Source organism: Drosophila sulfurigaster, chromosome 3 (genome assembly GCF_023558435.1).
Source record: "Drosophila sulfurigaster albostrigata strain 15112-1811.04 chromosome 3, ASM2355843v2, whole genome shotgun sequence".
Classification (NCBI taxonomy): domain Eukaryota; kingdom Metazoa; phylum Arthropoda; class Insecta; order Diptera; family Drosophilidae; genus Drosophila; species Drosophila sulfurigaster.
This window is the reverse complement of record NC_084883.1, coordinates 30,028,867-30,051,392: the sequence shown is the minus strand read 5'-3', so window position 1 is coordinate 30,051,392 and position 22,526 is coordinate 30,028,867. Positions and strand designations below refer to the sequence as shown.

Below are 22,526 nucleotides of genomic sequence, written 5' to 3'. Positions count from 1 at the left end.
CAGTCTTCTTCAAGACGCCCAACAATTCATCTTCCAGCGAGCGAGCGAGCGAGCAAATTTCTCAGGAAGCGAAGCAGCGTCTTTCGCATCGCTTTTATTTTCATCTTGGCAATTTTTGGCATGCAGCTCGCTAAAGGTGGCACAAGTATGAAATTCATTCAATTGCCATTTGTTGGCTGCTACTGCTGCAGCTATCAGCTTCCAGTGTACTTCCCATTTTCACTTTTCACTTTTTCCACTTTCACATCCACATTCAATTGCCACGCAATTTACCGTCATGCTGTTATTCTTGTTAAGCATTTTGTTATTGTTTGCTTTACATTGGCCTTTGTGTTGTATTTGTTTTCAATTTCAACAGCAGCAGCAGCAGCACTTCGGTTCACTATAAAAAAATGTTTTTATCATGTGATGTCAGCGTGCCATTAGCTCAGGTACAGCTTGAACTTTAACAACGCATCGACCTCGACCATGCACTGTGCTCTGTGCTGAGCAATTGTACCACATGGCGTATGAGTAATCAGCCAATTTTCAATTTGCAGCTGCAGTTTCGCTTTTATATCCTGTAAATGTGAGAGCTGGGGTATTCCCGCATTTAATGTTCACTAATGTTGTGTTGACTGAGTAACTCGAAGTTGTTCACATAACTCACTGAAGTTATCTATTGAGATATTTTCACCACATATTTTCGCGCTATTTCGCATCAAATGCAATTTGCGCAGCCATAAGTCGCAAATAATTGCCAGCTCTTGCTCTTGCCCTTTGTTTGGCTCAATAAGCTTCGTGGTATTCCGTTTTCCACCAAATATTTTCAACTAATGTTAATTCTATTGATTTTCTGTTGTGCCAATTTGTTGTTATTGTCGTCCTTCCTGTTGTTGTTGTTGATGTTGCTCTCTGTGTCAAGAGCAATTAAGCGAAAGAGAAAAAGCAGAACCCTGACCCATTGTAAACTCATGAATTGCAATAACAGCCACAATTAAACCATGTTATACACAATGTGCTACAACAATAAACAAAAGGGGAACAACAATTTTCGTATATTGCACATAACGAGCTTGAAATACACTTTGCTTTCAATTGCTGCTTTGTTCAGGGTGATCGATTTTTTCTTTTGGCTTTAATTTTACGCAAAACTAATTAAAATACTTTAAGGGTTTCCTTTTTGGTGGTTTTAGTAAATTCATTAGAATATTTTTTTTTAATTTTATGATTTTCATTTATTATTAAAGCCTTTCTTTCCTTTCTAAACTAATTTCTTGGTAAGGTTTCTTTTGTCAGAAATTTGCGCAAATTTAAAAACATTAAACATTTAAAGGATATTCTTTTGAGCACTTTTAGTAATTTATTTAAAATATATTTTTATATATTTTATAATTTGCTTTTATTTTGCAAACCTATTTTCTCATTTTTTTTTATATAATATATTTTTTTTTTTAGATTTTTATATATTATGCCATTTGCATTGACATTAACCTTTTCCATTCCTAACAAATTTTTTCGCAAGATTTATATTTAGTAGAAATTTTAAGGATTTTCGATTGAGAGATTTTAGAAATTTCATTAAAATATATCTTTATATATTTTATAATTTACATTTATTATGTAAACCTTTTTTAATTTCAACTAATTTCTTGGTAAGATTAAATCCTTTCTAATTTTGTCAAACAAATTTCTTGGCAAGATTTCAATTCTCAGAAATTTGTGCAAATTTAAAAGGACTGTAAACATAATATAGCTTTGTGTTTATAAGAGTATTAAGAGTTCAGCAACAGCTACGTCCAGGGGAAGGAAATATGTACACATTAACAAGCCGACTGGCAGCTGGCAGACAAATAAACTTGAGCCGCCGCCAGACACATGAGAGCAGCAGACAACAACAGTTTGTGTGCAAGTTACGCCCTTTAACGCCCACGCCCCCTTGGATCCAAACAACTCGTTACCTCTAGCCGCAATTGTAGTTGTTGTTGTCTCACATGCACATTGTAATACTATGTCATAAGAGACATTAGCATGAGCTCGTAAAGAATACTTTGTGTGTGAGTGTGTGTGTGTGGAAAAATGTCCTTTCGTTGAGCTTTGAGCTGCATACGCAAACTGTCTGCGTATTTCCGGCCTCACTCTCTCTCTCTGTCTCAGAGTGTGTGTGTGTGTGTGTTTACCTAATTACATTCCGGAAATAAAACGTTGACTGATTGTGCCAATAAATGAAAATAATGACGTAGCATTGACTGACTGCAAACTGGCCAAAGTGACGGAAGCAACAAAACTGGGCAAACCCTTGGCGTCAGCAGCCCAGCAAACTTTTACCCGCACAATGGCTGCCCGTCCGTCCGTCTGTCTGTCTGTCCGTGCGTCCGTCTCTCTGTCTCCGTGTCCTTCACACTCACTTGTGTCTCTCCTCCAGCGTAACTTTTATTCTGCCGCATGCTCTTTGGCCTGGACTGAAACTCTTGACGAGTTTATTTCCTACGCAGCGTTAACTGATTGTCTGTGATTTTCTTGTTTTTAGATAATGAAAGCACACACACACACACACACACACACATACACACACCCAGAGAGAACGAGGGAGATTATTTGAGGCTAGCATGTAACTTTTTATGTGCTTTGGCTCTGAAATTGTGGCCCATTTATTTGGCAATGGGCAAAAAATTAACGTTCTTCGAAATTGAGCTGCTGGTTTTAGGCCGAGCGAAAAGGCAAAAAGCAATAAGAAAATTAATGTTGTATCAGGCATGCAGGAGATTTATAAAAACTTTGTTGCTCCAAATTCGTGGTCCGTTCGATCTTCTGTTTGGCTAACGCATTGCCTGCCATCAACGTCTAAACAGTGTCAATTTATTTTGCGCCAATGCAATGCAGCTGCAGGTTTTTGCCATCCCAAAAAGTGGAAAAGTGGAATGCTAAACATTCGGCTATTTACCTAAATCTTCAGACTATGCGTGTTACACAGGTAACACAAGGGAGGCGCAGATTGTTGGTGCAGTGCACGAGGATGGCCAAGCAAAGAAAAACTTGGCCCTTTACTAATTTCAGCACAATAACCCAAATTAAAGCGGTTTTTGGGGTTTGTTTGCAGCTGCCTCGAAACACGAGGCAAACAAACGCAAACGACACGCGACACGAGAGCGAACCGGAAACGAGTGATAAAACTGAGTAACATTTATGGCAAGTTGCAGTGCGCAAAAGCGAAGCAGAGAGCGTTGGAAGAGAGTGAGAACAGAGTCAGAGAGAACTTGAAATGTTTGCTATAAAAAAGGGAAACAGCTGTTTGTATTGTACTCAAACAGCACAGCATCAATTAAGTGCACAAAAGCAAACTGAAAGACAGCTTGTTAATAATATTACTAGACACTTTCGCTTTTTCCCTATCGATAAGGCCAATTAAGAAGATATTAAGAACAAAGGCTAATAAGGATTTATGAAAATATAGCATTCAATATTAAAGTTAAGGTGGAAAGAAAATTTTGCATAATTAAAATAGTAAAGAAAGAATGGAAAATGAATTTGATATTTAATATTCCTTTCTATGAAATGGTTTTGAGTTTGAGTAGAAATATAATGCAACGATATTATCTTATAAAATTTGTTTGAATAATAGGAAATAGTTTAACTTTCTAGTTTAATAAGAAGTTTATACAATTTAAGAAAACTAAAAAATATAAGAATAGCTCATAAAACTCTATCATATTATCATATTGCTGACAAAGTTATTTACTTATAAATAATAAATAAATGCAAAATATTATTTTCCTTAAATGTAATGTAGGGAAATATAAGACTTTACCATTTAATACGAGTAAATGCACGAACCACAACTTTAATGATGACGAAAAATGTATGGCAAGATAATGGGAAGCAACTTTATGCGTAGTTGATATTGACATGGTAAAGTTTTCGTAATTATAAATAATAAAGTAAAGTTCATTTTGGCGACAGACCGCCAAATAAGTAAGTGGAACGTGGCTTATCACGATGCTTGTCAACGTTATCCTCCGTGGACCAATTTCACGCACTTCGAGCGCAACGAAGTGGAGCTGCTGCCATAAATCGAGAGACAACAACAAACAAACAAGCCGAGAGCGGCGAGAGAGAGAGAGTGAGAGAACAAAAACGAGAGAGCGAGCGCTGTTGACGTCGACGTCGCTGCCTGTGCAGACGCAGACCATGATGTTTGCTGCCGACGACGCTGCTGCTGCTGTCGCTGCTGCTGCGTCGGCAGTGTCCGTGTCCTCGCCAACGCCAACGCCAGTCGCCATCGCCAGTCGCTTGCGAAAGCGTAAAGTAAACAGACAAGCGTCGTCCGAGCAGCAGAAGCAGCAGCAGAAGCGCGCCGAAGTTTGAAAACGTCGCCAACGACAACCACAACACAGCAGCACCAGCAGCAACAACAAGCCGGAACAGCAGCAGCAACTCCGCTGGCAGTAAAAGTGACGCAGCTGCTGGCAGCGACGCAAACAGCGCCGCCTTTAATCGGTTGCCCGACTGCCAGCTGCCTGGCTCTGGCTGGCTGCTGGCTGCTGCCTGCTTGCCACATCCTTTGACGCCGCATGCAGTCAGTTAATTTCTGACCACAGCGGCAAACGCGTTGCGTGCGCTCTGACTGAGTTGTCTCTCGTTTGTCTCAGTGTGTATATTGTTGCCCCTTTTGGTAATCGAACTGAAGCTGAATGTACGAACTGTGTAATCTTTGGCGGCATTTAACGCGCGTCGTAAACGCAATGTGAAATTTTTACAATCTCGACTGGTCACGTGAAATATGAGTGTTGTCGGGGTTATGCGGCAAGCGTTGCAAGTGGCATATGGCAGTTGCCTCGTGCAACTCGTGCGGAAAGCGAGAGCCAAATAAACTGGCAATGTGACAGCCAAAAAAAAGTACCCTAAAAAAGAAGAAAATACACAAGTGTTACACAAAAGATAAATGAAATAGAAGGCTGATAAAACCAAGTGCAAAACTGTCGCCAAAAGTTAAAAGAGTAGAGCACAATGCGGCACATTGTGTGTATGTGTGCGATTCATAGTGTGTGTGCATATTAAATGAGATTAAATTGAAACAGAATTGGCAATTAATCAATTCGCAAACGACTTAATCAATTAACAACAATTACCGCAGAAAATTAAGTGAATTATTTAGAAAACATTTCAATTACATTTAAATCAAAAAAGATATATTTAAATACCAGAAAAAAGTGAACAAGTTAAGCATACGCCGCGTGGGCTTGTCAAGTGAGAATATGGGAGAATTAAATTAAACATTGTTCAAATTGATTTACATATGCAAAACAATTGAAAGCAATTGAGTACAAAAATAAAAATACCAACAACAAAAACCATAACAAACATCAGCGGCAGAGGCAGCAGCGAGACAACAAAATGCCGGCATCAAGTGGATTATATCGCATCAAGCACGGGCGTGTCCTTCGCACTCTGCAAAAAACCTCGGCATTCATTTTTATAGCATACATTGCGGCATGCAGCACTTGCGGTAAATATGACACGTCCTCAAACTCCTTTCTGTGTCTCAATAAATCGAAAAATAAAACCAACAAATGCCAGAAGAAACTCAACTGCGAAAAAAACTTCTCTGTACAATTTATATTCATGACAATTATGACATATCAAATTTTCATTGCGGTTTCCCATTGTCCCACGGGCGGGAAATGCATACGGATAATTAAATTCCGAATGATTCGCCAAAAACTGTCAAAAGCACGCATTCTGTTGAATGATAAAACTAATTTAATATAAATATGTTTTTTTTTCTCACAAGAATGCATAAACTTAAAACGAATTGGTTTTAGTTTTAAACATGTTTAGTAACAAATTAACTTAGAAAGATAAACAGTAATCAAATAAGGGTCAAATGATTAATTAAAATTCACATTGTCTTAGCGTTTTCTTTCTTTCGGCTTTCGTCGTTAATTTAAAGTTCATTTGTATCAGTCTGTGTCTGGCTTAATGCTTTCTTCAGCTTTACTTCTCCAGCTGCTGCTTATTCTTTCAACAGCTTAGCTCGTTAACTGATTCCTACTCGGTGCTTCTGGCTGCTCTTGAGTTGTGCTTTTCTTCGTCTGTATTGTAGCATCTCGGTTTGATTTCGTTTTATTGTTGCTTTGTTTGTTTAGTCGGAAACCTTTGAATAGTTCATGCACTACCAAGGCAGATAGTAGAAGTTCTTTCTTCACTGAAGTAATTGAAATGCATTGCACATTCTATTGCAATCATAATGCATTTTATATTTGAAAGCATTCACGCCTTAGCTGTCAGTGGAACAGACAATGTTGCTAATCGAAAATAGTTAATGTAATGCATATTTGCACTTTGAATAAACTCGTTTTTGTTGAGGTAGTTGCACTAAAAAGGGCAAACTAAGTTATGTGAGGTAGGACATCGTAAATGTGTTGTATTTTATTGGCAATGTCGCTTACTGACAGGTCAACGATGGCGCGGAAATCGTGCATCACTTGTCAGTGACTGACAGAGCAACAACGGCAACAACATGAAAAAGACGAAGCACAACATGAACAACTACAAAACGAACATGAATGCGAACACTTGTCTGCAGGGCAAACTGTGTGCTGCTGCTGCTGCTCCAGAGCCGCGCCGCCGTCGCTGCTGTTGGCAATTTGTCAAGCAATCAACAAAGCCAGAAATTGCCCTCAGCTTATGCGCAGAGGGGGCGTGGCAACGAGGGCGAGAGACGAGGGACAAGGGACGAGCGATGAGGTGTAGAATAGCCCCAAGGTGGCAGCGCTTGAGCTATGCGAATGTTTGTTGCCAAATCATTGAAACAAATAAAAGCAAAGTACAGAAAACAAAAAGAACGAGCAAAACCGATCAAAGAACTGACATCAGTATGTGTGTTAGTGTGTCTGTATTGCGTGTGTGTGTGTGTGTGTGTGGTTTTTGCTGGCCCTCAGAATAACTGGAGCACTTGGGTTTGGCGTTGGCGCATCTACTACTCGTTGAGCGCTGAGCTTTCTCTCACTCTATGTGTGTGTGTGTGTGTGTGTGTGTGGCACATTTGTGCGTGCAACACAACACGACACACAGTCAACGTCGCCGTTGCCGTTGCCGTCGACGCCCTTGCCGTACTCCCTTGGGCCACAAAACGGTCTGTAAAATCGTCAAATAAACCGACCCAGTTGCTGGCCCTGGAGCTGTGCACTTCTGGCACATCTAGCACATCCATTGTTGCATGTTATGCCAACTTATGTAGCCTGCTTCTCTTTTTTTTTTGGGCTCACACACACAATCTCACTTCAACTGTCACTGTCAATGTTGTAATGAAAAATTCACTGAGCAACAAAAAACAAAAACGAGAGAAAAAAAAGAAATATATATGAAAGAATAAAACTGCATAGAGGCGCACAATAACAAAGCAAACAAGGGCTTACTTTTTAAATAAAAACAATTTTGTGCCATGTTCATTGCTTTTTTCCTTTCTGTTTCTGCTAATGCCGTATTCTTTCGTGTTTCTCGTTTTTATTCTTCTTTTTTCGTATTCAGAGCACATTAATATTTAGCTAGCGAACATGCTCACAAATCAATATTTATGCATGTCACACAGCTTTGGGGAATTGAAGGACAACAAGAAACAACTGAGCATGCCCCTCATATTTTCTCATTTAAATGCATTTGCATTCAGCTCTAAATCTGCAGCAGCTCAATGCAAACATTCACCTGATTTCGATGCTACAACTGCAAAATGTATAAATGCTATAAATAAATATCTACACACAAAAATAAAAATTCTGAAAATTGTCATAGAGCATGCAAGATAGAGTTTTAATTTATACCCTGGCAAACTGTTCACAAAATATGCTTATTTAAATAAAATTAAAATACATTTTTATTTAGTATTTAAAATAAACTTTGCTTCACAAAAGTTTTGACCTAAGGTTTTTGTATGTTATGCACTTCATTATGCCTTTTAAATATTCAGTTGCACATATAAATTTTGTTTTTTATGTTTAATAATAGCTTTTAACATATTTCGTATTTTTTACTGTAGGCGCGAAATTCCCATAAATTAAATAATTTATAAAAGCTGTTTGTAAAACACATTTATGCTTTTTTTTAGCTTACCCCTTAACCTCTCATCCGAACCAGGAAGTCGATTAACCCGCTTCAACTATCTTAGTAGGATTACATTTTAAATTTTAAATTTATTGTTTTCATACTAAAGATGGTAGCTAAACTGGCAAAAAAAGCAAAAAAAAAATGTTTATTGCTTAACCTTTTTTTTTCATCAAATTGTCGATAAACCCGCTTAAAATGGTCTTAAAATTGTTTTAATACTGACAATTTTAGCTAAGAAATTGGAAAATGAAAATGCAAATAAATTAAATAAAAACACTACATAATTATATATTTACTGCTCGAATATTTATAACAATGTCATATAGCAGGTAATTGCCTCGTCTATCATATCCCACGCTAAAATGTGTGTATAGACAATTACCTAAGCGACAGTCGCAGGTGTTGTGGCAGCTACGTGCAGACATTTTGATACATTGACAGCAGCTTGGCGTCAATATGCAACCTGCATAACATGCAGATAAACAAATCCTCTCGCTGTCTCCCTTTCAATGTCTGTCACTGCGAACGTGTGGTAAACTGTCAAAAAAAAGTTGGAATGAATAAAGCAGATAAAATCCTCCATTTGATGTATGTACGAGTCTATACACATACGTATTTCAATGTGTGTGAACAACGATTAGTTTGTTCAATTTGGTGGGGAAAATGCAGCTAATTGGGCACGTGAAAAGGCTGCAGCGCAAATTGAGCCCATTTGATTGGCCTGCTCAGCTGCACTGTGTTGCTAATTGCCAAGATCGAGTGTGCCCTTGGGGGCGTATACTTAATGTGCGCGAAGGCTGCGAATTTAATTGAAACTGTCAAATAAATGGGGGAGAAAAGAAGCAATTGCGTAAGAGTATTAACTGCACAGCATAGGGGGAATGCACGCACACACACACACATATGCTCGCTGGTTGCACGTACTTCAATATTTCTTCATCTCAAGCGTAATAATTTTAAATAAACTCAAGTCCGCCTGTCAGCGATGCATTCAGGTAATGGTTACTGCAAAAGGGGGCGACCAACGGGGTTGAGGTTGAGCCCTTGCACGGGTCAAGGCCTACAAGCAGAGCAAAGCAAAGAGTAAAGAGAGAGCAGAACAGGGTGAAGCAGCTCAGAGCAGAGCATAGTGAAGCAGAACACACATAACATACGAGCACGCTCACTTACAACCGATATGCGCGTTGGCAAGCATAATTTAATAGCAACATACCCACGCACACACACACAGATGCATTCAATGTTGGCTACTGCAACAGAGCCATAAAGTTCACCTGTTACAAATGCAACGACACGTGGGCGTCGCTGCCGACCATGGCAGCCATAATAATCAGCACAAAAACTAATGGTCGCACAGACACATACACGCGGGGCACACACACACTCATCACCTTCTCACATGTGTGTGCTGTATGTGTCTTTGAGCTGAGCCTGCACTTTGCCATGCATTTTGCTGGCGCTGAAAGCACGTAAATTCAACATAATTCAGCGTCGAGCGGCGCAGGCGAAAACGAAGGCGACGCCGTCATTTTGGGTGAAATCTGAATTGTGGGATGCGAATGCGGATGATGCGAGTAGTGGAAACGGGATTGGGATTGAGATTGAGATTGCGGATACGTTGATGTGCCATAAAAGTATATTATAAGCTTACAATTCACGCAGCGCAAACGCAAGTCTTTAATGCACGCTCGATTTCCAAAGGTATTCGCTGTTAAACATTCTTGTCTGCCTCTTTGATCCTTGTAAATATTTGCGCGAGAAATATTAACATAAATTGTTGATACATTGCCCACGAGTTCAAGTCAAACTTTAATGTACATTTTCAACATGAATTAAATGCTAAATACCTTTAAATAGATTTGTGATTAAAGGTTGATGTTGAAATTAAAATCATGCAAATTTATTGACAAGTAAAGAGAAATTGTCCAACTTTAATGAACATTTTCAACTTGAATACATTTCACGGATTTTATATTAAAGGTAGCCAGGCATTTGTCAAATTACTTCAAATAGAAAGAATTTAAAATGAAAAATAAGAGATAGTCATGTAACATAAGCTTAATAACGATTATTTCAAAGAGTAAGTAAGTATGATCGACTGCTATTTATTGTAATTAAATCAAAATACTACGGAAAAATACCAGAAATATTATAAATATGCAGAAATGAGCGAAATGAAATACAGCGATATTATTATCAAAATATATCAAATTAAAATACCGAAAATATCCTGAAATATCCCGAAATGTATATTCAGTATATCAATTAGTATATAGAGAGCAAAATACACCAGAATTTTAGCCAGAACAATTATGATTCTACCCCATAAGTAGCTGGTATAAAAATATAGTCTATAAATAAATATATATAATGGGTTGGTTGATGATAAAATTGAAGACGAAATAAAATCATGCAAATTTATGAACAAGCAAAGCTTTGTCTATTTTTATTATAACACAGCTGAAAGTATTAATACAACTTTCTGCAGCATGTTTTCCAGTTTATAACTGATCTTATTAAGAATATGATGGCACAAGTATTAAGTGCTAAGTCGCTTAGTTGGCGCTGCATTTGCAGTGCTATTCCTTCCCACTCTCAACTTGAGAATGTCGTCGAATTTATTTTGGTTGGTTTCAGCAGCGAGAACTGAACTTTTGTGGTTTCTTGTTCGTTCGTTCTTTTGGTTTCGTTTTTTTTCTTCTTTTTTTTTGCGAATCATGCAAATCCATTAAAGACAAGTAAAGAGTCAACTTACCTGCCTGACAGGCACTTCAACTTTGCCTGCTTATCGTATATGCAAATGATTTTCTGATTTACCTAACATCCTGCCAGTTACAGAGAGCAGAGCAGAACGTCTATTTCGTTGTCGTCTTCGTCGTCCACTTTTTGTACTTCGAGACTTCTTTCTTTCTTCTGCTTTTTTGCGAGTTCTTATTCATTTTTTTTTTTTTTGGGTCAAACTTTCAGTCGAACCGCCAAAGTTGCGCATCATCGCTGATGTGGATGTTGATGATGATGTTGATGGTGATGATGATGACGATGGTGATGATGATGAAGATGCTGTGCATAGTAGTTAAATGGGTTTGGCCAAAAACCCTTTTGGACTCTAACGAGCTGTTGTTGTGCGGACAACTTTGACAAGTGGCTAGTCCCAGCCCAATTCAACTCTCGGCGATACGCTGTAATTATCAGAGACGAAAGGGTTTGACTGGCTTGAGTGAAACTTCTTCTGCCTCTCTCTGGGGAATGTCACTTTATTTGCGCAATTAATTTGCCTGAAATGCGCGCCTGATTTCATTTGCTCGCCTCTGTGTGTGTGTGTGTGTGTTTGAGTGTGTTTCATGTCACTTTTGACATGATGTTGTTGTTACGTGGTTCTTGTTGTTGTTGCGTTTGCTTAAAGTTAAATGCAGAGACAGGACAGGCGGCAAAGTGAAAGAAAATCCCGCTGACACAATTTCATTACGAAAGTTGTCAGCGCTAAAATAAAAACGAAAAACGAAAAACGGGAACGGAAAAACGAAACGAAGACGATGACGATGTCGGGGAGGATGTAGCTGAAACAGAATTTGCCTATCATTTGTCTCAACGTGGCGCGGCAGCAACTCGAAACTCGGGGAAAGTCGAGCTCTGTGGCAGCTCACAACTTGCAACACGCAACTGGCAACTCGCAACTGGTAACTGGCAACTGGCAAGTCGCAGCTTACAACTCGAGCAACTCGCAGAAATTGAAACTTTTCAAAAGCAATTGCTTGAATTTCAAGTAAAAACTTTCTGGTTTTGCTTTTTTCTTTGCGCCAACTTTATTTTTTGTTAGAGACGCACACACACGCATATATTTTTGGAGCTTGTTGTGCGTGTGTGTGTGTGTGCGTATACTAAGTAATTGCGAGCTGTAGCAACTGGAGCAAACTGTCTGCGTTTTAAATGCCAACGAGCACATTGACGCCAAAATGCAAAGCTAAAAGCCAAATGGCGTCAGCAAATGCTCTCGCTGACTGGCGTATCCTTATAAGCAGCAGCAGCAGTGGAAGTCATCAGGATAACGTATTGCATGTGTTGCAACAACAACAAATTCCGAATTTGAAATTATGTTGCATGCAACCAAAGCTCTGCCAAAGACATATGCGTTACACTTTGTCTTCCAGCCTGCTGTCGGCGTATGCGAATGAATTTGCTTTGCCTCTCCACACACATTCCATTCCACGCACACCCCGTCGTATACTTGTTGTACTAAGCATATACTATAGTAGTATACTCCTAGTTGTTTTCGCCCAAACTTCTGACTGTGTGGATTAAACGACTTTAAGAGTTTGCCACAGTTTTCTTGGTAGCAAGTTTTCGGCATACTTATGGCTTGACAATTAAGTTTTAAACACATCATGGAACGCTGGTGAAACACATTCATTTAGTTTCTGCTTTGAAATAAACTATTTAATGGAACTGGGAATATGCATTAATTAAGGATATGCATCTTGCTGATCACATTGATTAAATACATTGTTGTAGAAAGTTGTGTTTAGATGGGATCATAACCAGATAAGGGATTCGCTTGCTTTAGCTTTTGCCACGTATAGTATTTCCTTTAATTTATTTGTTATTAGTTAAATTTAATTTGTAGATTTTAAACACACTTCACACGATGCTACCGTAGGTTAAATATCACACATACATAGATGAAGTTATTTATTTCCCACCTTTTTATAGTATTTTATCTTTGCTTCCCTTCGCTTTAATTAATTATTTGTTATATGCGCTTTTACTTTCCTTTTATTGATCTTTTCTATGTTTTCTGTCCTTAATTTTTCAGTATTTTTTATCTCATATCTTCCACTATTGTTACTTTTAGCTTTAGCATAATTTTTCTACATTTCTACTCCACACGCTTCGAATATTAACTGGATGCCACTGTAACCACGACTGTACAATATTCACTTTCGTTTTTAAATTCCAATAGACTTGTTTTGAATTTATGAAATTAAAAAATAATGTAAACTCAACTAATTTTACGGTGTATCTTTTCCCCTTCTATGTCTGTATCGCTTTCCCCAAAACACTTTGATCTCATATCTTATACTTTTTCTACTTTTTGGTTTCGAATAATTTGTTACCCTCCTATTTCATATGCCGGACATTGAGTGGACGCTACTGTAAACAATATTGTTAAGTACAACACTCAATTTAGCTATCAAATTCATGCGATTAATGATTTTTGCGCGCTTAATGTATTTTACGGGGTCTCTTGTAGTCATGCATTTTGGCTACTATTCTTTCCTTTCTTCCTTTATCTTCCATTTCTGAAAACACTTTGATCTTTCTACTTTTTTTTTTTGGTTCCGCATAATTTCTTTCACTCTCTATAACTACGACTGTTTAGAACAACAATCACTTTGGATTTCAGTTTCCAATAGACATAAATTCAATTTATGCGATTAAAGATTTCTCCGCGCTCAATGCATTTCACGGAGTATCCCGGGGCCGTATCCTTGGCCAGCGAACTGCGAAAAACTGCTGGTAAGGCTCACCTTGGGAATGTGCCTTAAGTAACTGTAACTCACGGCTGTCTTGTCTGTCTAAAGCTCCCTGCTTAGCAGTCCTTTAATGCGCCTTTTCGGCAACGCCCCATATCAAACGAAGCGCGCTTTACACATAAAGCCGGATTATGGTTTTAAGTGTAATTACAATTTACATGGCTTCCATTCGCTACCCGCTGCCTCGAAGTTCCGGTTCCTCGCTGCCTCTGTTCCTGCCACCTTACCTTCTTTTGGTTCCCCAACAGAGGCCACGAAATCAGAATCATAAGAGCAGATGGGGAGTGGTTTATATATGGCCCAACAACTGAAGCTTGTATTAAAAACTTAAACACCAAATGATAAGCGCCTGCCAGTACACATTACCTCAGTGTTTTCCACTCTGTTGCTGCCTCTCCCCTCTCTGCCCATTCTGTTGTAAGTGAATAAAAAACCGCCAGCCGGTTTCACGGTCGTAATTAGAAACTTTTTAGTTGGCAGCGCACAAAAGTTAGACATGACTTTTGAGGCATTAGCGAACGCGGCGGCCATTTTCGCGCCATGATGCGGTAATTAATTTTCTACCAGCGTTTTTTTCCAGCCCTCCAACCTTCCTCTTTTTTTGTGTACCTTACATTGTGGCAGGGGCAGCAGTTGCTACATAACATTGCTCTGGACATTGTGGCCTCAACTGTAGGAATAGTTTTCAAGGTTACCACGCCACTTAATATTCATGTCGAGGCATTCTGCGCAGCATTCGGATCATAATGATCTAAACTCTGTAGGTTTATTGAAATTTGCCTCTTAAAGTTGCAGCAAGGAATTTGAAGTAAGAGAGATACATAGGGACTCTTTTAGTAGCAAGGAAGCTTGAAACATTTTGAGCACAAAAATAAGTGAGTGACTATTGAAAAATATTTTGAAAATAAAAAAATTGATCTTAAAGAATATGTTCAATTGAAAAAAATGCTGTCTAATAACAAGATTTAAAAAAAAAGAATAAAGGAGTGCTTTTTTAAATAATATTTAAAAATTACAATTTTAAAAGACAATTTTCCATATTATAATAAAAAATTCTATAAAACATAGAATAATTAAGTGACATTTGGAAAAGTTTTTGAAACTAGAATTTCAATGTTAAAAGAAGGTTTTCATTTTGAAAGTAAAAATGTTAATCAAAAAACAAGACCATTAAAGACAGCCAGCTGCGTTTAATTATTCAGCCTAGTTCTAAATGAGCTATAAAAACAATCGATATGAAGCTGTCGAAAACATTTCTCAATTTGTGGAGTTTGCAACATTTACGCTCTGATCTCTGACTTTGCCAAATTTGCATTAATTTGAACAAAAATCCGGTCAAGCGAAAAATTAATTAATTCATTTTAATTGCGCAGCGCAGCTTGCATTTTTTCTGTTTTTTTAATGTTTATTGATTAATTCGTTAATTTTATGAACATTTCTCTTCATTTTTTTTGTGTATTTGTGTGCAAACAAAAGCCGCAACTTTGGCATGATTTGAATGTTGTTTTGTGCGGTTTATGCGCTTGTCTTTGGAATTAAATTTGAAATTTATAGTCAATGCGATACGCGGGCTACACATTTAATGGCTTAAGCACGCTGAGAGAGAGAGGGGAGAAGGAGACACACGCATATGCATGCTAGGCTTTACTTAATTACCGTTGATAATTTACACTTGAGCTGGGAAAGGGGTTTCGCTTTAACTTTTGGCCCATTTGCTGGCTGCACATTTGGCAGCCTATCTGTGTGTTTGTGCTCTACATAAATTAAAGTTTAAAGCGCAGTAAATTTGACTCCCCCAACTACCCACACTACTCACACTCCTCCGTCTCTCTCAGCCCACTTCTAAACATGGCAGTTGCCATACGACAACGAGAACGACAACGAGAACGACGCCCACGCAGAAATTGTAACTAAAAAGCAAATTCAGTTGCTTGCCTTAAGGGCGCATGGAATAAATACATATATATTTAAGTGTGTGTACGAGAATGTGTGTGTGTGTGTGTGTGTATGTGTGTATGTGAGTAGACCTTGCGTAACAATTTGGATTACAGTTGAAGTAGTTGACAGTTGAGAGGAGAGGCTGTAGAGAGAGCTTAGCGTGGTGGGAAGTGCGCGCGGAGCGTGTGACAAGCTAATTTATGAAAATTGCTCTCGAAATTATTGGCAAGGCATGGCAAGGGGTGTTTGCAACTGGCAGTCGCTCTGCGGTCGGATTACTGACTGACCGACTAACCGACTAACCAACTGACAAACAAACAGAGACAGACGGACGGACGAAGTGACGCAATTGAAGCGTCGACTTCTGTGATAATGAGCCGAAAACGTATTGAAACTCGCTGGCGCCCAGAAGTATGCAAATATTTGTGTGCTCGGCCCGCTCAAGTGAAAGTGCGGAAAGTGGAAAGGAAAGTGGAAAAGTGGCAAGTGGAAAATAGAAAGTGGAAAGTGCCCAACAAGTGTAATTTATGGCCGACTGCTTAAATTTCAGAGTAGAGCAACGGAACTCAACGCACACAAAAAAACTAAGGGAAAACCGCAAATTATAAATATATATATATATATGTATATATGTATATGGGGAGTATAAATGCGTATATGGCACATAAAGCATGCCAGATAAATTTAGTCTGGCAGCCGACTAAGCAAAAAAAAAAGCAAGAGCCAAACAGAAAAAACTGCGAACGAAGAATGGGAAAGAAAAGTGGCGTATTTCTTTGGCTGCCTTCTTATTTGTTGCCTTTAATCTTTGGACTAAGGCAGTTGACAGAGGGAGCGGCGGGCAGGGGGCAGGGCAGAAATTTACGCGATTTCAGTTTCAGCGCACAAAAGACTTGAGCGCAACTCAAGGACAACAAATGATAACGGTTAACACACAGCAGCGCCAGCAGCAAGCAGCAGCAATGCCTAATGATACTGTCAACAAAAGCCAAAAGGGTATACAGCAGGGGGAAGCGGAGGGAAAGAGGTTCGTAGCGGGGTCGTTGGCAGAAGAAAAAAATACAGAAAACACAGAAAAAAATATATAACTTGGCAAAGCGAAAAGACAACAGCAAACGGCAGCGGCAACGAAGAATATGATGATGACAGCAAAGACTCTGTTCTGTGACTCTGCGAGACTCTGCCACAGAGCAAACTTGCTACATGTCGCACTCTCTGCGACTCTCGCGCTTTGCAACTGCGACAACAAAATTTTGCCATTAGATACTGTAAGCAAGCATGTATTGTAAAAGTATATCTGCTTGCCTGCGGTGGCAAGCGAAGGGGCACAAGGGGGCAAGTGATGGGACAGACACCGCATAAGACAAACACGCGATGAGACAGCAGCCAGCAGCCAGAATTTGCCACAGCAAAAGGCAGTTTCTTTCCAGCGCCTCAGTTGCCTCAGTATCTCATTCGAATTGAGGCAAGGCGAGTCGAGTGGAGTCAAGTCGAGTACTCAGTTGCATACCCACAATCCGCATTCATTTTGCCTTCCCCAACTGCTTTGCATTTATTCACTTGACTTTGCTTTAACAATGAGGTAACTTCCCCGTCTCCATCTCTATGTGTACGTATGTGTGTAGGTAGGTATGTGTGTGTGCGTTTTGTGTGTGTTGCGTATTGTGAAATATACGCATATACCGCATAGATTGAATATTTCCTGCCTTAGACGCAGATTTGCCAGCATATCGCGAAAATATAAGCAAACATTCTTTTGAAAAAGCTTGCACGACTGCAGCATATCCAGCACAAATTAGAATTGGCCTGAAATATGTTGGATAGATGTCACCGAGCTATAATATAAAAAAGCGCACATGTATATTTTCTATTGTTTAAATTGCATGGCCTGAGATATCTTGGATAGACGTCACGGAGCTATATTATAAAATAGAGCACATATATATTTTCTATTGTTTAAATTACTTCGATTATTAAATCATAGATGCTAAGAATACATTGGAAAACAAACAAGATTTATTAGTTTTTTAATAATTATTATGTAATAATAAATCATCAAATTACTCCTTTGATAATTTACCTCAATAATCTACCAATAAATGATATATTAGCTTAAAGTAAATTGGGAAATGAATACAGCCGAAAATTTTTTTATTTCAAAATCACATTCCTAATTTTACTTAAATTTAGAAATATTTAAAATATTCAAGTAGAGCACAAAATTGTTTATTCCAATATATAATATTACAAAATATTCTAATGCTTCTTATTTGTCACTAGTTCAGCTTAGCCTGTTTTAGTTCATTTTAATGTGCAGGGTATCATAAACGTCATGTTGAAATGTTTGTGTCAGCCACATGCCTTTCATTCATTTCATTCATTTTTGCAATGTTGCCCGCAAAAATTTATGCTTTTTGCGTAGATATCATGGCTCCAATGTCTCTGTCTATGACTATGTCTATGTCGCTGTCTGTATCTGTGTGTGTATGCATGAAAGTGGGTGCGGACGTTGGCGTGGGCGTGGCATTGGTACGCAAATAGAATTGCAAACAAGTAAATCTTAAATAAAATTAATTTCCAATGCGCCAGCTTTATGTTTATGCTTAACAATTTTGGTTGTAGTCTGCCCCACTCTTCTTCCCCTTTTCTGGCTTTTTCCTTCTCTCTCTCACACTCTGTGTGTGTTTGTGTGAATGTCCTTTGCTGCTGTTAAAAACTCAAAAGTGGAAAAGTTTGTTGCTTAACTCAGTTAAGTCCAAACTTGGCATTATTATTATACCCGCTGGCTTTTTCGCTTGATTCTTGTAATGCAATGCTACTTCCCTCTCCTGCTGCTCTTCTCCTTCCTTTTGGGAATGAGTGATGATGGCACGAGGCATGTGGCAAGCACTGTGGATACAACAATCGTAGACGTATTTAGTCATGATTTTTCTTCTTTTTTTTGTCGTGGCTAATAAACTGATTTATTGATCGGGAATTGCTGTTGTGCGCAGTGAAACGTATAAATTACTCTTAGCATTTGTGACAGGCATTCATTAGGCATTTTGTGACTTAATTATCATAATTCATTATGAATGCCTTTGGCAAATCAATAAATTTATGACAGCGAGAGCGAGAATCCCAGTCCTGCGGCTCTTTCCCATTCTTCTTCTGCTTATCACTTAGTCAATGATAATAATTTCTTGAAATTGCTTTGGCTAATTTGGCGAATGCAGAGAGAGAGAAAACGAAAAAAAGAGAGAAAAAATGAAAGCCAATGGAGGGAGCGGGAATTGCGGATATTGTGTGTTGTCGAGTGGGGATTTTGTGGAGGCAATAATAATGCCACAAACGCGTACTTGATGAAGCCCACCGCAACACAATAGCAATAGCAATAGCAATACAAGAAGCAACAGCAATTCACGTTTCACCAAATGCAATGAAGTCACCTGCTTCCAATAGCATAGAGAGCATAGTTTCTAGTCGCAAAACGACCAAAATCCAGCTGAGTCTTTCAATGCGAACCAAAACTCACACACTGAGCAGATGGAGAAAGGTAATGGCAGTAAAACAGAGAGATAGACAGAAAGAGAGAGAGGGAGGTATGTGTGTGTGTGTGTGTGTATATTTGGCAAGTGGAAATGTGGAAATGTTTGCATTGGCCTTGCCTTGACTTGCTGCAAATCAAAGAGCACCGCGGGCGCACTTTCTGATGAGTTTCTCTGGTAGACTGACTGGACTAGGCACTCCACTGCACACTGCACTTTATTCCGCACTGCACTCGCCACAAAATGTAAAGCATACATTTCAGCGTTGTGTCCTTGCTGCATGTGGCACCGAAGTAGAAGTTGCACCAAATTGATTACTGCAACGGAAACTTGTGCAATTAACTTGTCTGCGAAAAGGTTTACCTTTAACCGTCTAAGCAAAATGTTGTCCAGTCACGAATGCACAAAATACACACACAAAACACAAAATACACAACATCACGTCAGGCTCAATCATGGCTCAATCATTGGGCCAACAAACATAATGGACGGAAGTCATGCAAAGTGCACTGGCGCCAGTTGCTGTTTGTTGTTTGCTGCAAAAATTAAAGTCAATTTGTTTAAGATAATAAGCGCCAAGGCAAGCACAACAAGAAAACAAGAGGTGGAGCAAGAGAAATAACTGCAATTGCATGTGAAAGCAAGTTTAGCAACTAAATCCACAGACGACTAACTTATATTACGCACGAGGCAAAAAGTTTCTGTGAATGCAGTCAGCCAATGTTGCTGTTGCTTTTGCTTTTGCTGCTCCTAAAATTGGCTACTTGTGCTGCCTGTTGCTAAACTCCAGGTGCACACACATCGCGCCCCCCCTGAAGGCAGCGAAAGTGTGTGTGTGTTTGTTAGATTGAAATGCCAATCAGCAACACAATTTTAACCACAGAAAAAATTGCTTAATTTTAAACAAAGATACTTCTCTTTTTCACATTCACATTGCATTGCACAAAACACACACAAATTTTGTGGTTTAAAATTCTTTAGGTCCACAGAGAGAGAGAGAGAGAGAGATTCAGATTTTGAAGCCAAAAAAAAACAATTGTGGCCTGCTGAGACCTCAAGTTGTGAACTCGCACTATAATTGAATTCCTGCTGGCATTTTAATTGCAAAAAGAGGACCACAAAACCGAAACGAACTCACCTGTGTTAAATCTGTCAGCAAATCGGGTGAACGCATATCACAGTAAATTGACAAAATACTCAAATAAAACCGCAATTTGATTTTGCGATTTTTGGACTGAAAACATTTTGGCAAAAAAGCGAATGTTGGACATCCGGTGGGTAAAGCCAAAATGCCAATGCCATTTGCTATTTGGGCTTAGCTTAGCGTGTGGAAATGTCAACGGCATCAAATGGATAAGGGCAAACACTCGCCGTTTACTCATCCCCATCACTCAACAAAGAGTCAGCTAGTCCCTATCCCCGTGTCAGGTTGCCTTTATGTAGTACAAAATGTGACAGTTCACAGTGGCGCATAAAAATGTGTTAAGAAGCAGCAACAACAAACAACTGGTACATAAAAGCCAGGATGAGATTTGGCCAATCTGAAGAGCCCAATGTCACATTTGAAATGCGAATTGGGTTTGGAAATGGGCCACAGAGAGAGTAGAGGAGAAAGAAGGGGAAACAGGAAGTGGCATAAGGAATGAAGATTGAGATGGAGATGAAGATGGGCAGGAGAATCGATCAATGGCATTCGTTTAGATGTCCTTTCGGCCGCAAAATAAATTGAACTTAAATAGGTGACGTCCAAGGGCATTAAATGTAATATGCGCTCAAGCCGAAGCAAAGGTATGACTTGTGCGATTTAGCTAAGCAATGGGGACGACTGAATACACTACTTATTGAACAACAAATGAACTATACAAATCATATTATATAAATCTCTGGAGGAAATTGAATTTATAATAACATTTATCGTAAGTAATGATATTTAAAAAAAAAAAAAACAAATATAAAAATAAATGAAAAATCCTACAAAATAGACTCTTGTGTTTATATGTATTTTATATTTATTTAAGTTTTTATTTTTGTTCAATATATATATTTTTTTATTTTTAGTTATAGTCTTCGAATATTTTAAAACTTTATATTGGATAGCTTACAAAGCTGTCTCCAAATCGACATACTTTATTTTGAAAGTGGAATTAATGGAAATGATGTTTCTATTCAATCAGTTGCTCTATAGTAAATACGCAATACGAAAAAAAAGATAAATATGAAAAGATAAAAAAATGAATTAAAATAGATTCTGTATTTCACAAATCGCTGCACAATGATGAAGTGCAGACCCACCACACACCTTTGTAAGTCAGCTAAAACTATGCTTAAATGAGAAACCACTTAAAAAAAGGACTGCTCATTTTGAGATACATTTACGCAGTTATTATAAAAAAGAAATCTGGCAGAGCGTAGGCAAAAAGTGTTTAGCTTTGATTACGTCTGAACCCCAAATTTGCCACATCCGGTGAAGCAGTTTATATCCTCTCTGTTCGCTGTATATATATATATGTATATATATATTATGGCCAGAGGGCTAGGTTTGGGACAGCGATTGAGATTGAGTTTGAGACTCAACTGAGTTTGAGAGTGGACTGCGACGCGACGTCGCCTGCTTTGTATAAAATGTCAAGTGTGTCTGGACTGCGGAGCTGCTGGGAGCCGAATTAAGTGGACTGCCAAAAAGTTCCTTTTCCAATTGTGGTCCTTGTTGCTGTGTTTGTTATTTTATACATACATATATATTTGGAATTTGGTTTTTCGTTTTTCTTTTTTTTCGAGTTTGTGTTGCTTTTTTGTTTCTGCTTTATTTCGCTTTTAATAATATTTTCACTTTGATGCTCGGCCACTTTGGTCAGGCACATGGCGGAGCGTTTTGGCTCCGCAGTTTGTGTGTTTATGCGCCGCATTACGGAAGTTGACAATTTAATTTTATGTACTGAAGGACAGTCGAGTCAAGTCTAGAGTCTAAGAGACGAGTCGAGGGCCGGAACTTAGTTCGGTTGTCGGTTCACTCTCGCTTCTAGCATCGGCTTTTGGGACATTTTGACGGGACAGAGATACTAAACATTTATTGAAGTCGTTACCGTCGTTGCCGTTGTTGCCCTTTTACCCCGAGGTCGGACTATTCAAAGTGCTTAGTCAAGCATGGAAAGCGGCAGTGGCAGCGGCAGCGGCACTCGTTGTATTCAACGTTCGTAGACGTATTCGTATTTGTATTCTAATTTGCACGTGCTTGCAATTTGCCCAAATGCGGCGCATTGCAAAGCCTCTAATGGTGTGTGTGTGTGTATCTGTGTGTGAGCTATAGAAAATATAAATCTTCATTAGAGGCCACACTCAACAGACAGCAGCAGACGGTAAGGATTCACATGCCTCCCCGCTCTAACCCAAAGCCAAAGTCGTGCCACACTTGCCACATGACGCACTTAACTTATGCTCTTTTATATTT

The 22,526-nt window shown here is 38.8% G+C and overlaps 1 protein-coding gene across 6 annotated transcripts in view; it reads left to right on the top strand.

Annotated features, from left to right (window-relative positions):
• Window positions 1-4,318: 4,318 nt before the first annotated feature.
• The window catches only part of LOC133842148 (ecdysone-induced protein 74EF), a 43,174-nt gene continuing 24,966 nt past the window's right edge, over window positions 4,319-22,526 (top strand). The window contains exon 1 of one of the 6 annotated variants that reach the window (XM_062275129.1): window positions 4,319-5,485. In XM_062275129.1, coding sequence (XP_062131113.1) covers window positions 5,374-5,485 — 112 coding nt within the window. In that variant the 5' untranslated portion in view covers window positions 4,319-5,373. The remainder of the gene's footprint in view (window positions 5,486-22,526) is intronic. The other 5 variants (XM_062275130.1, XM_062275131.1, XM_062275128.1 and 2 more) reach the window with 5 other exon arrangements.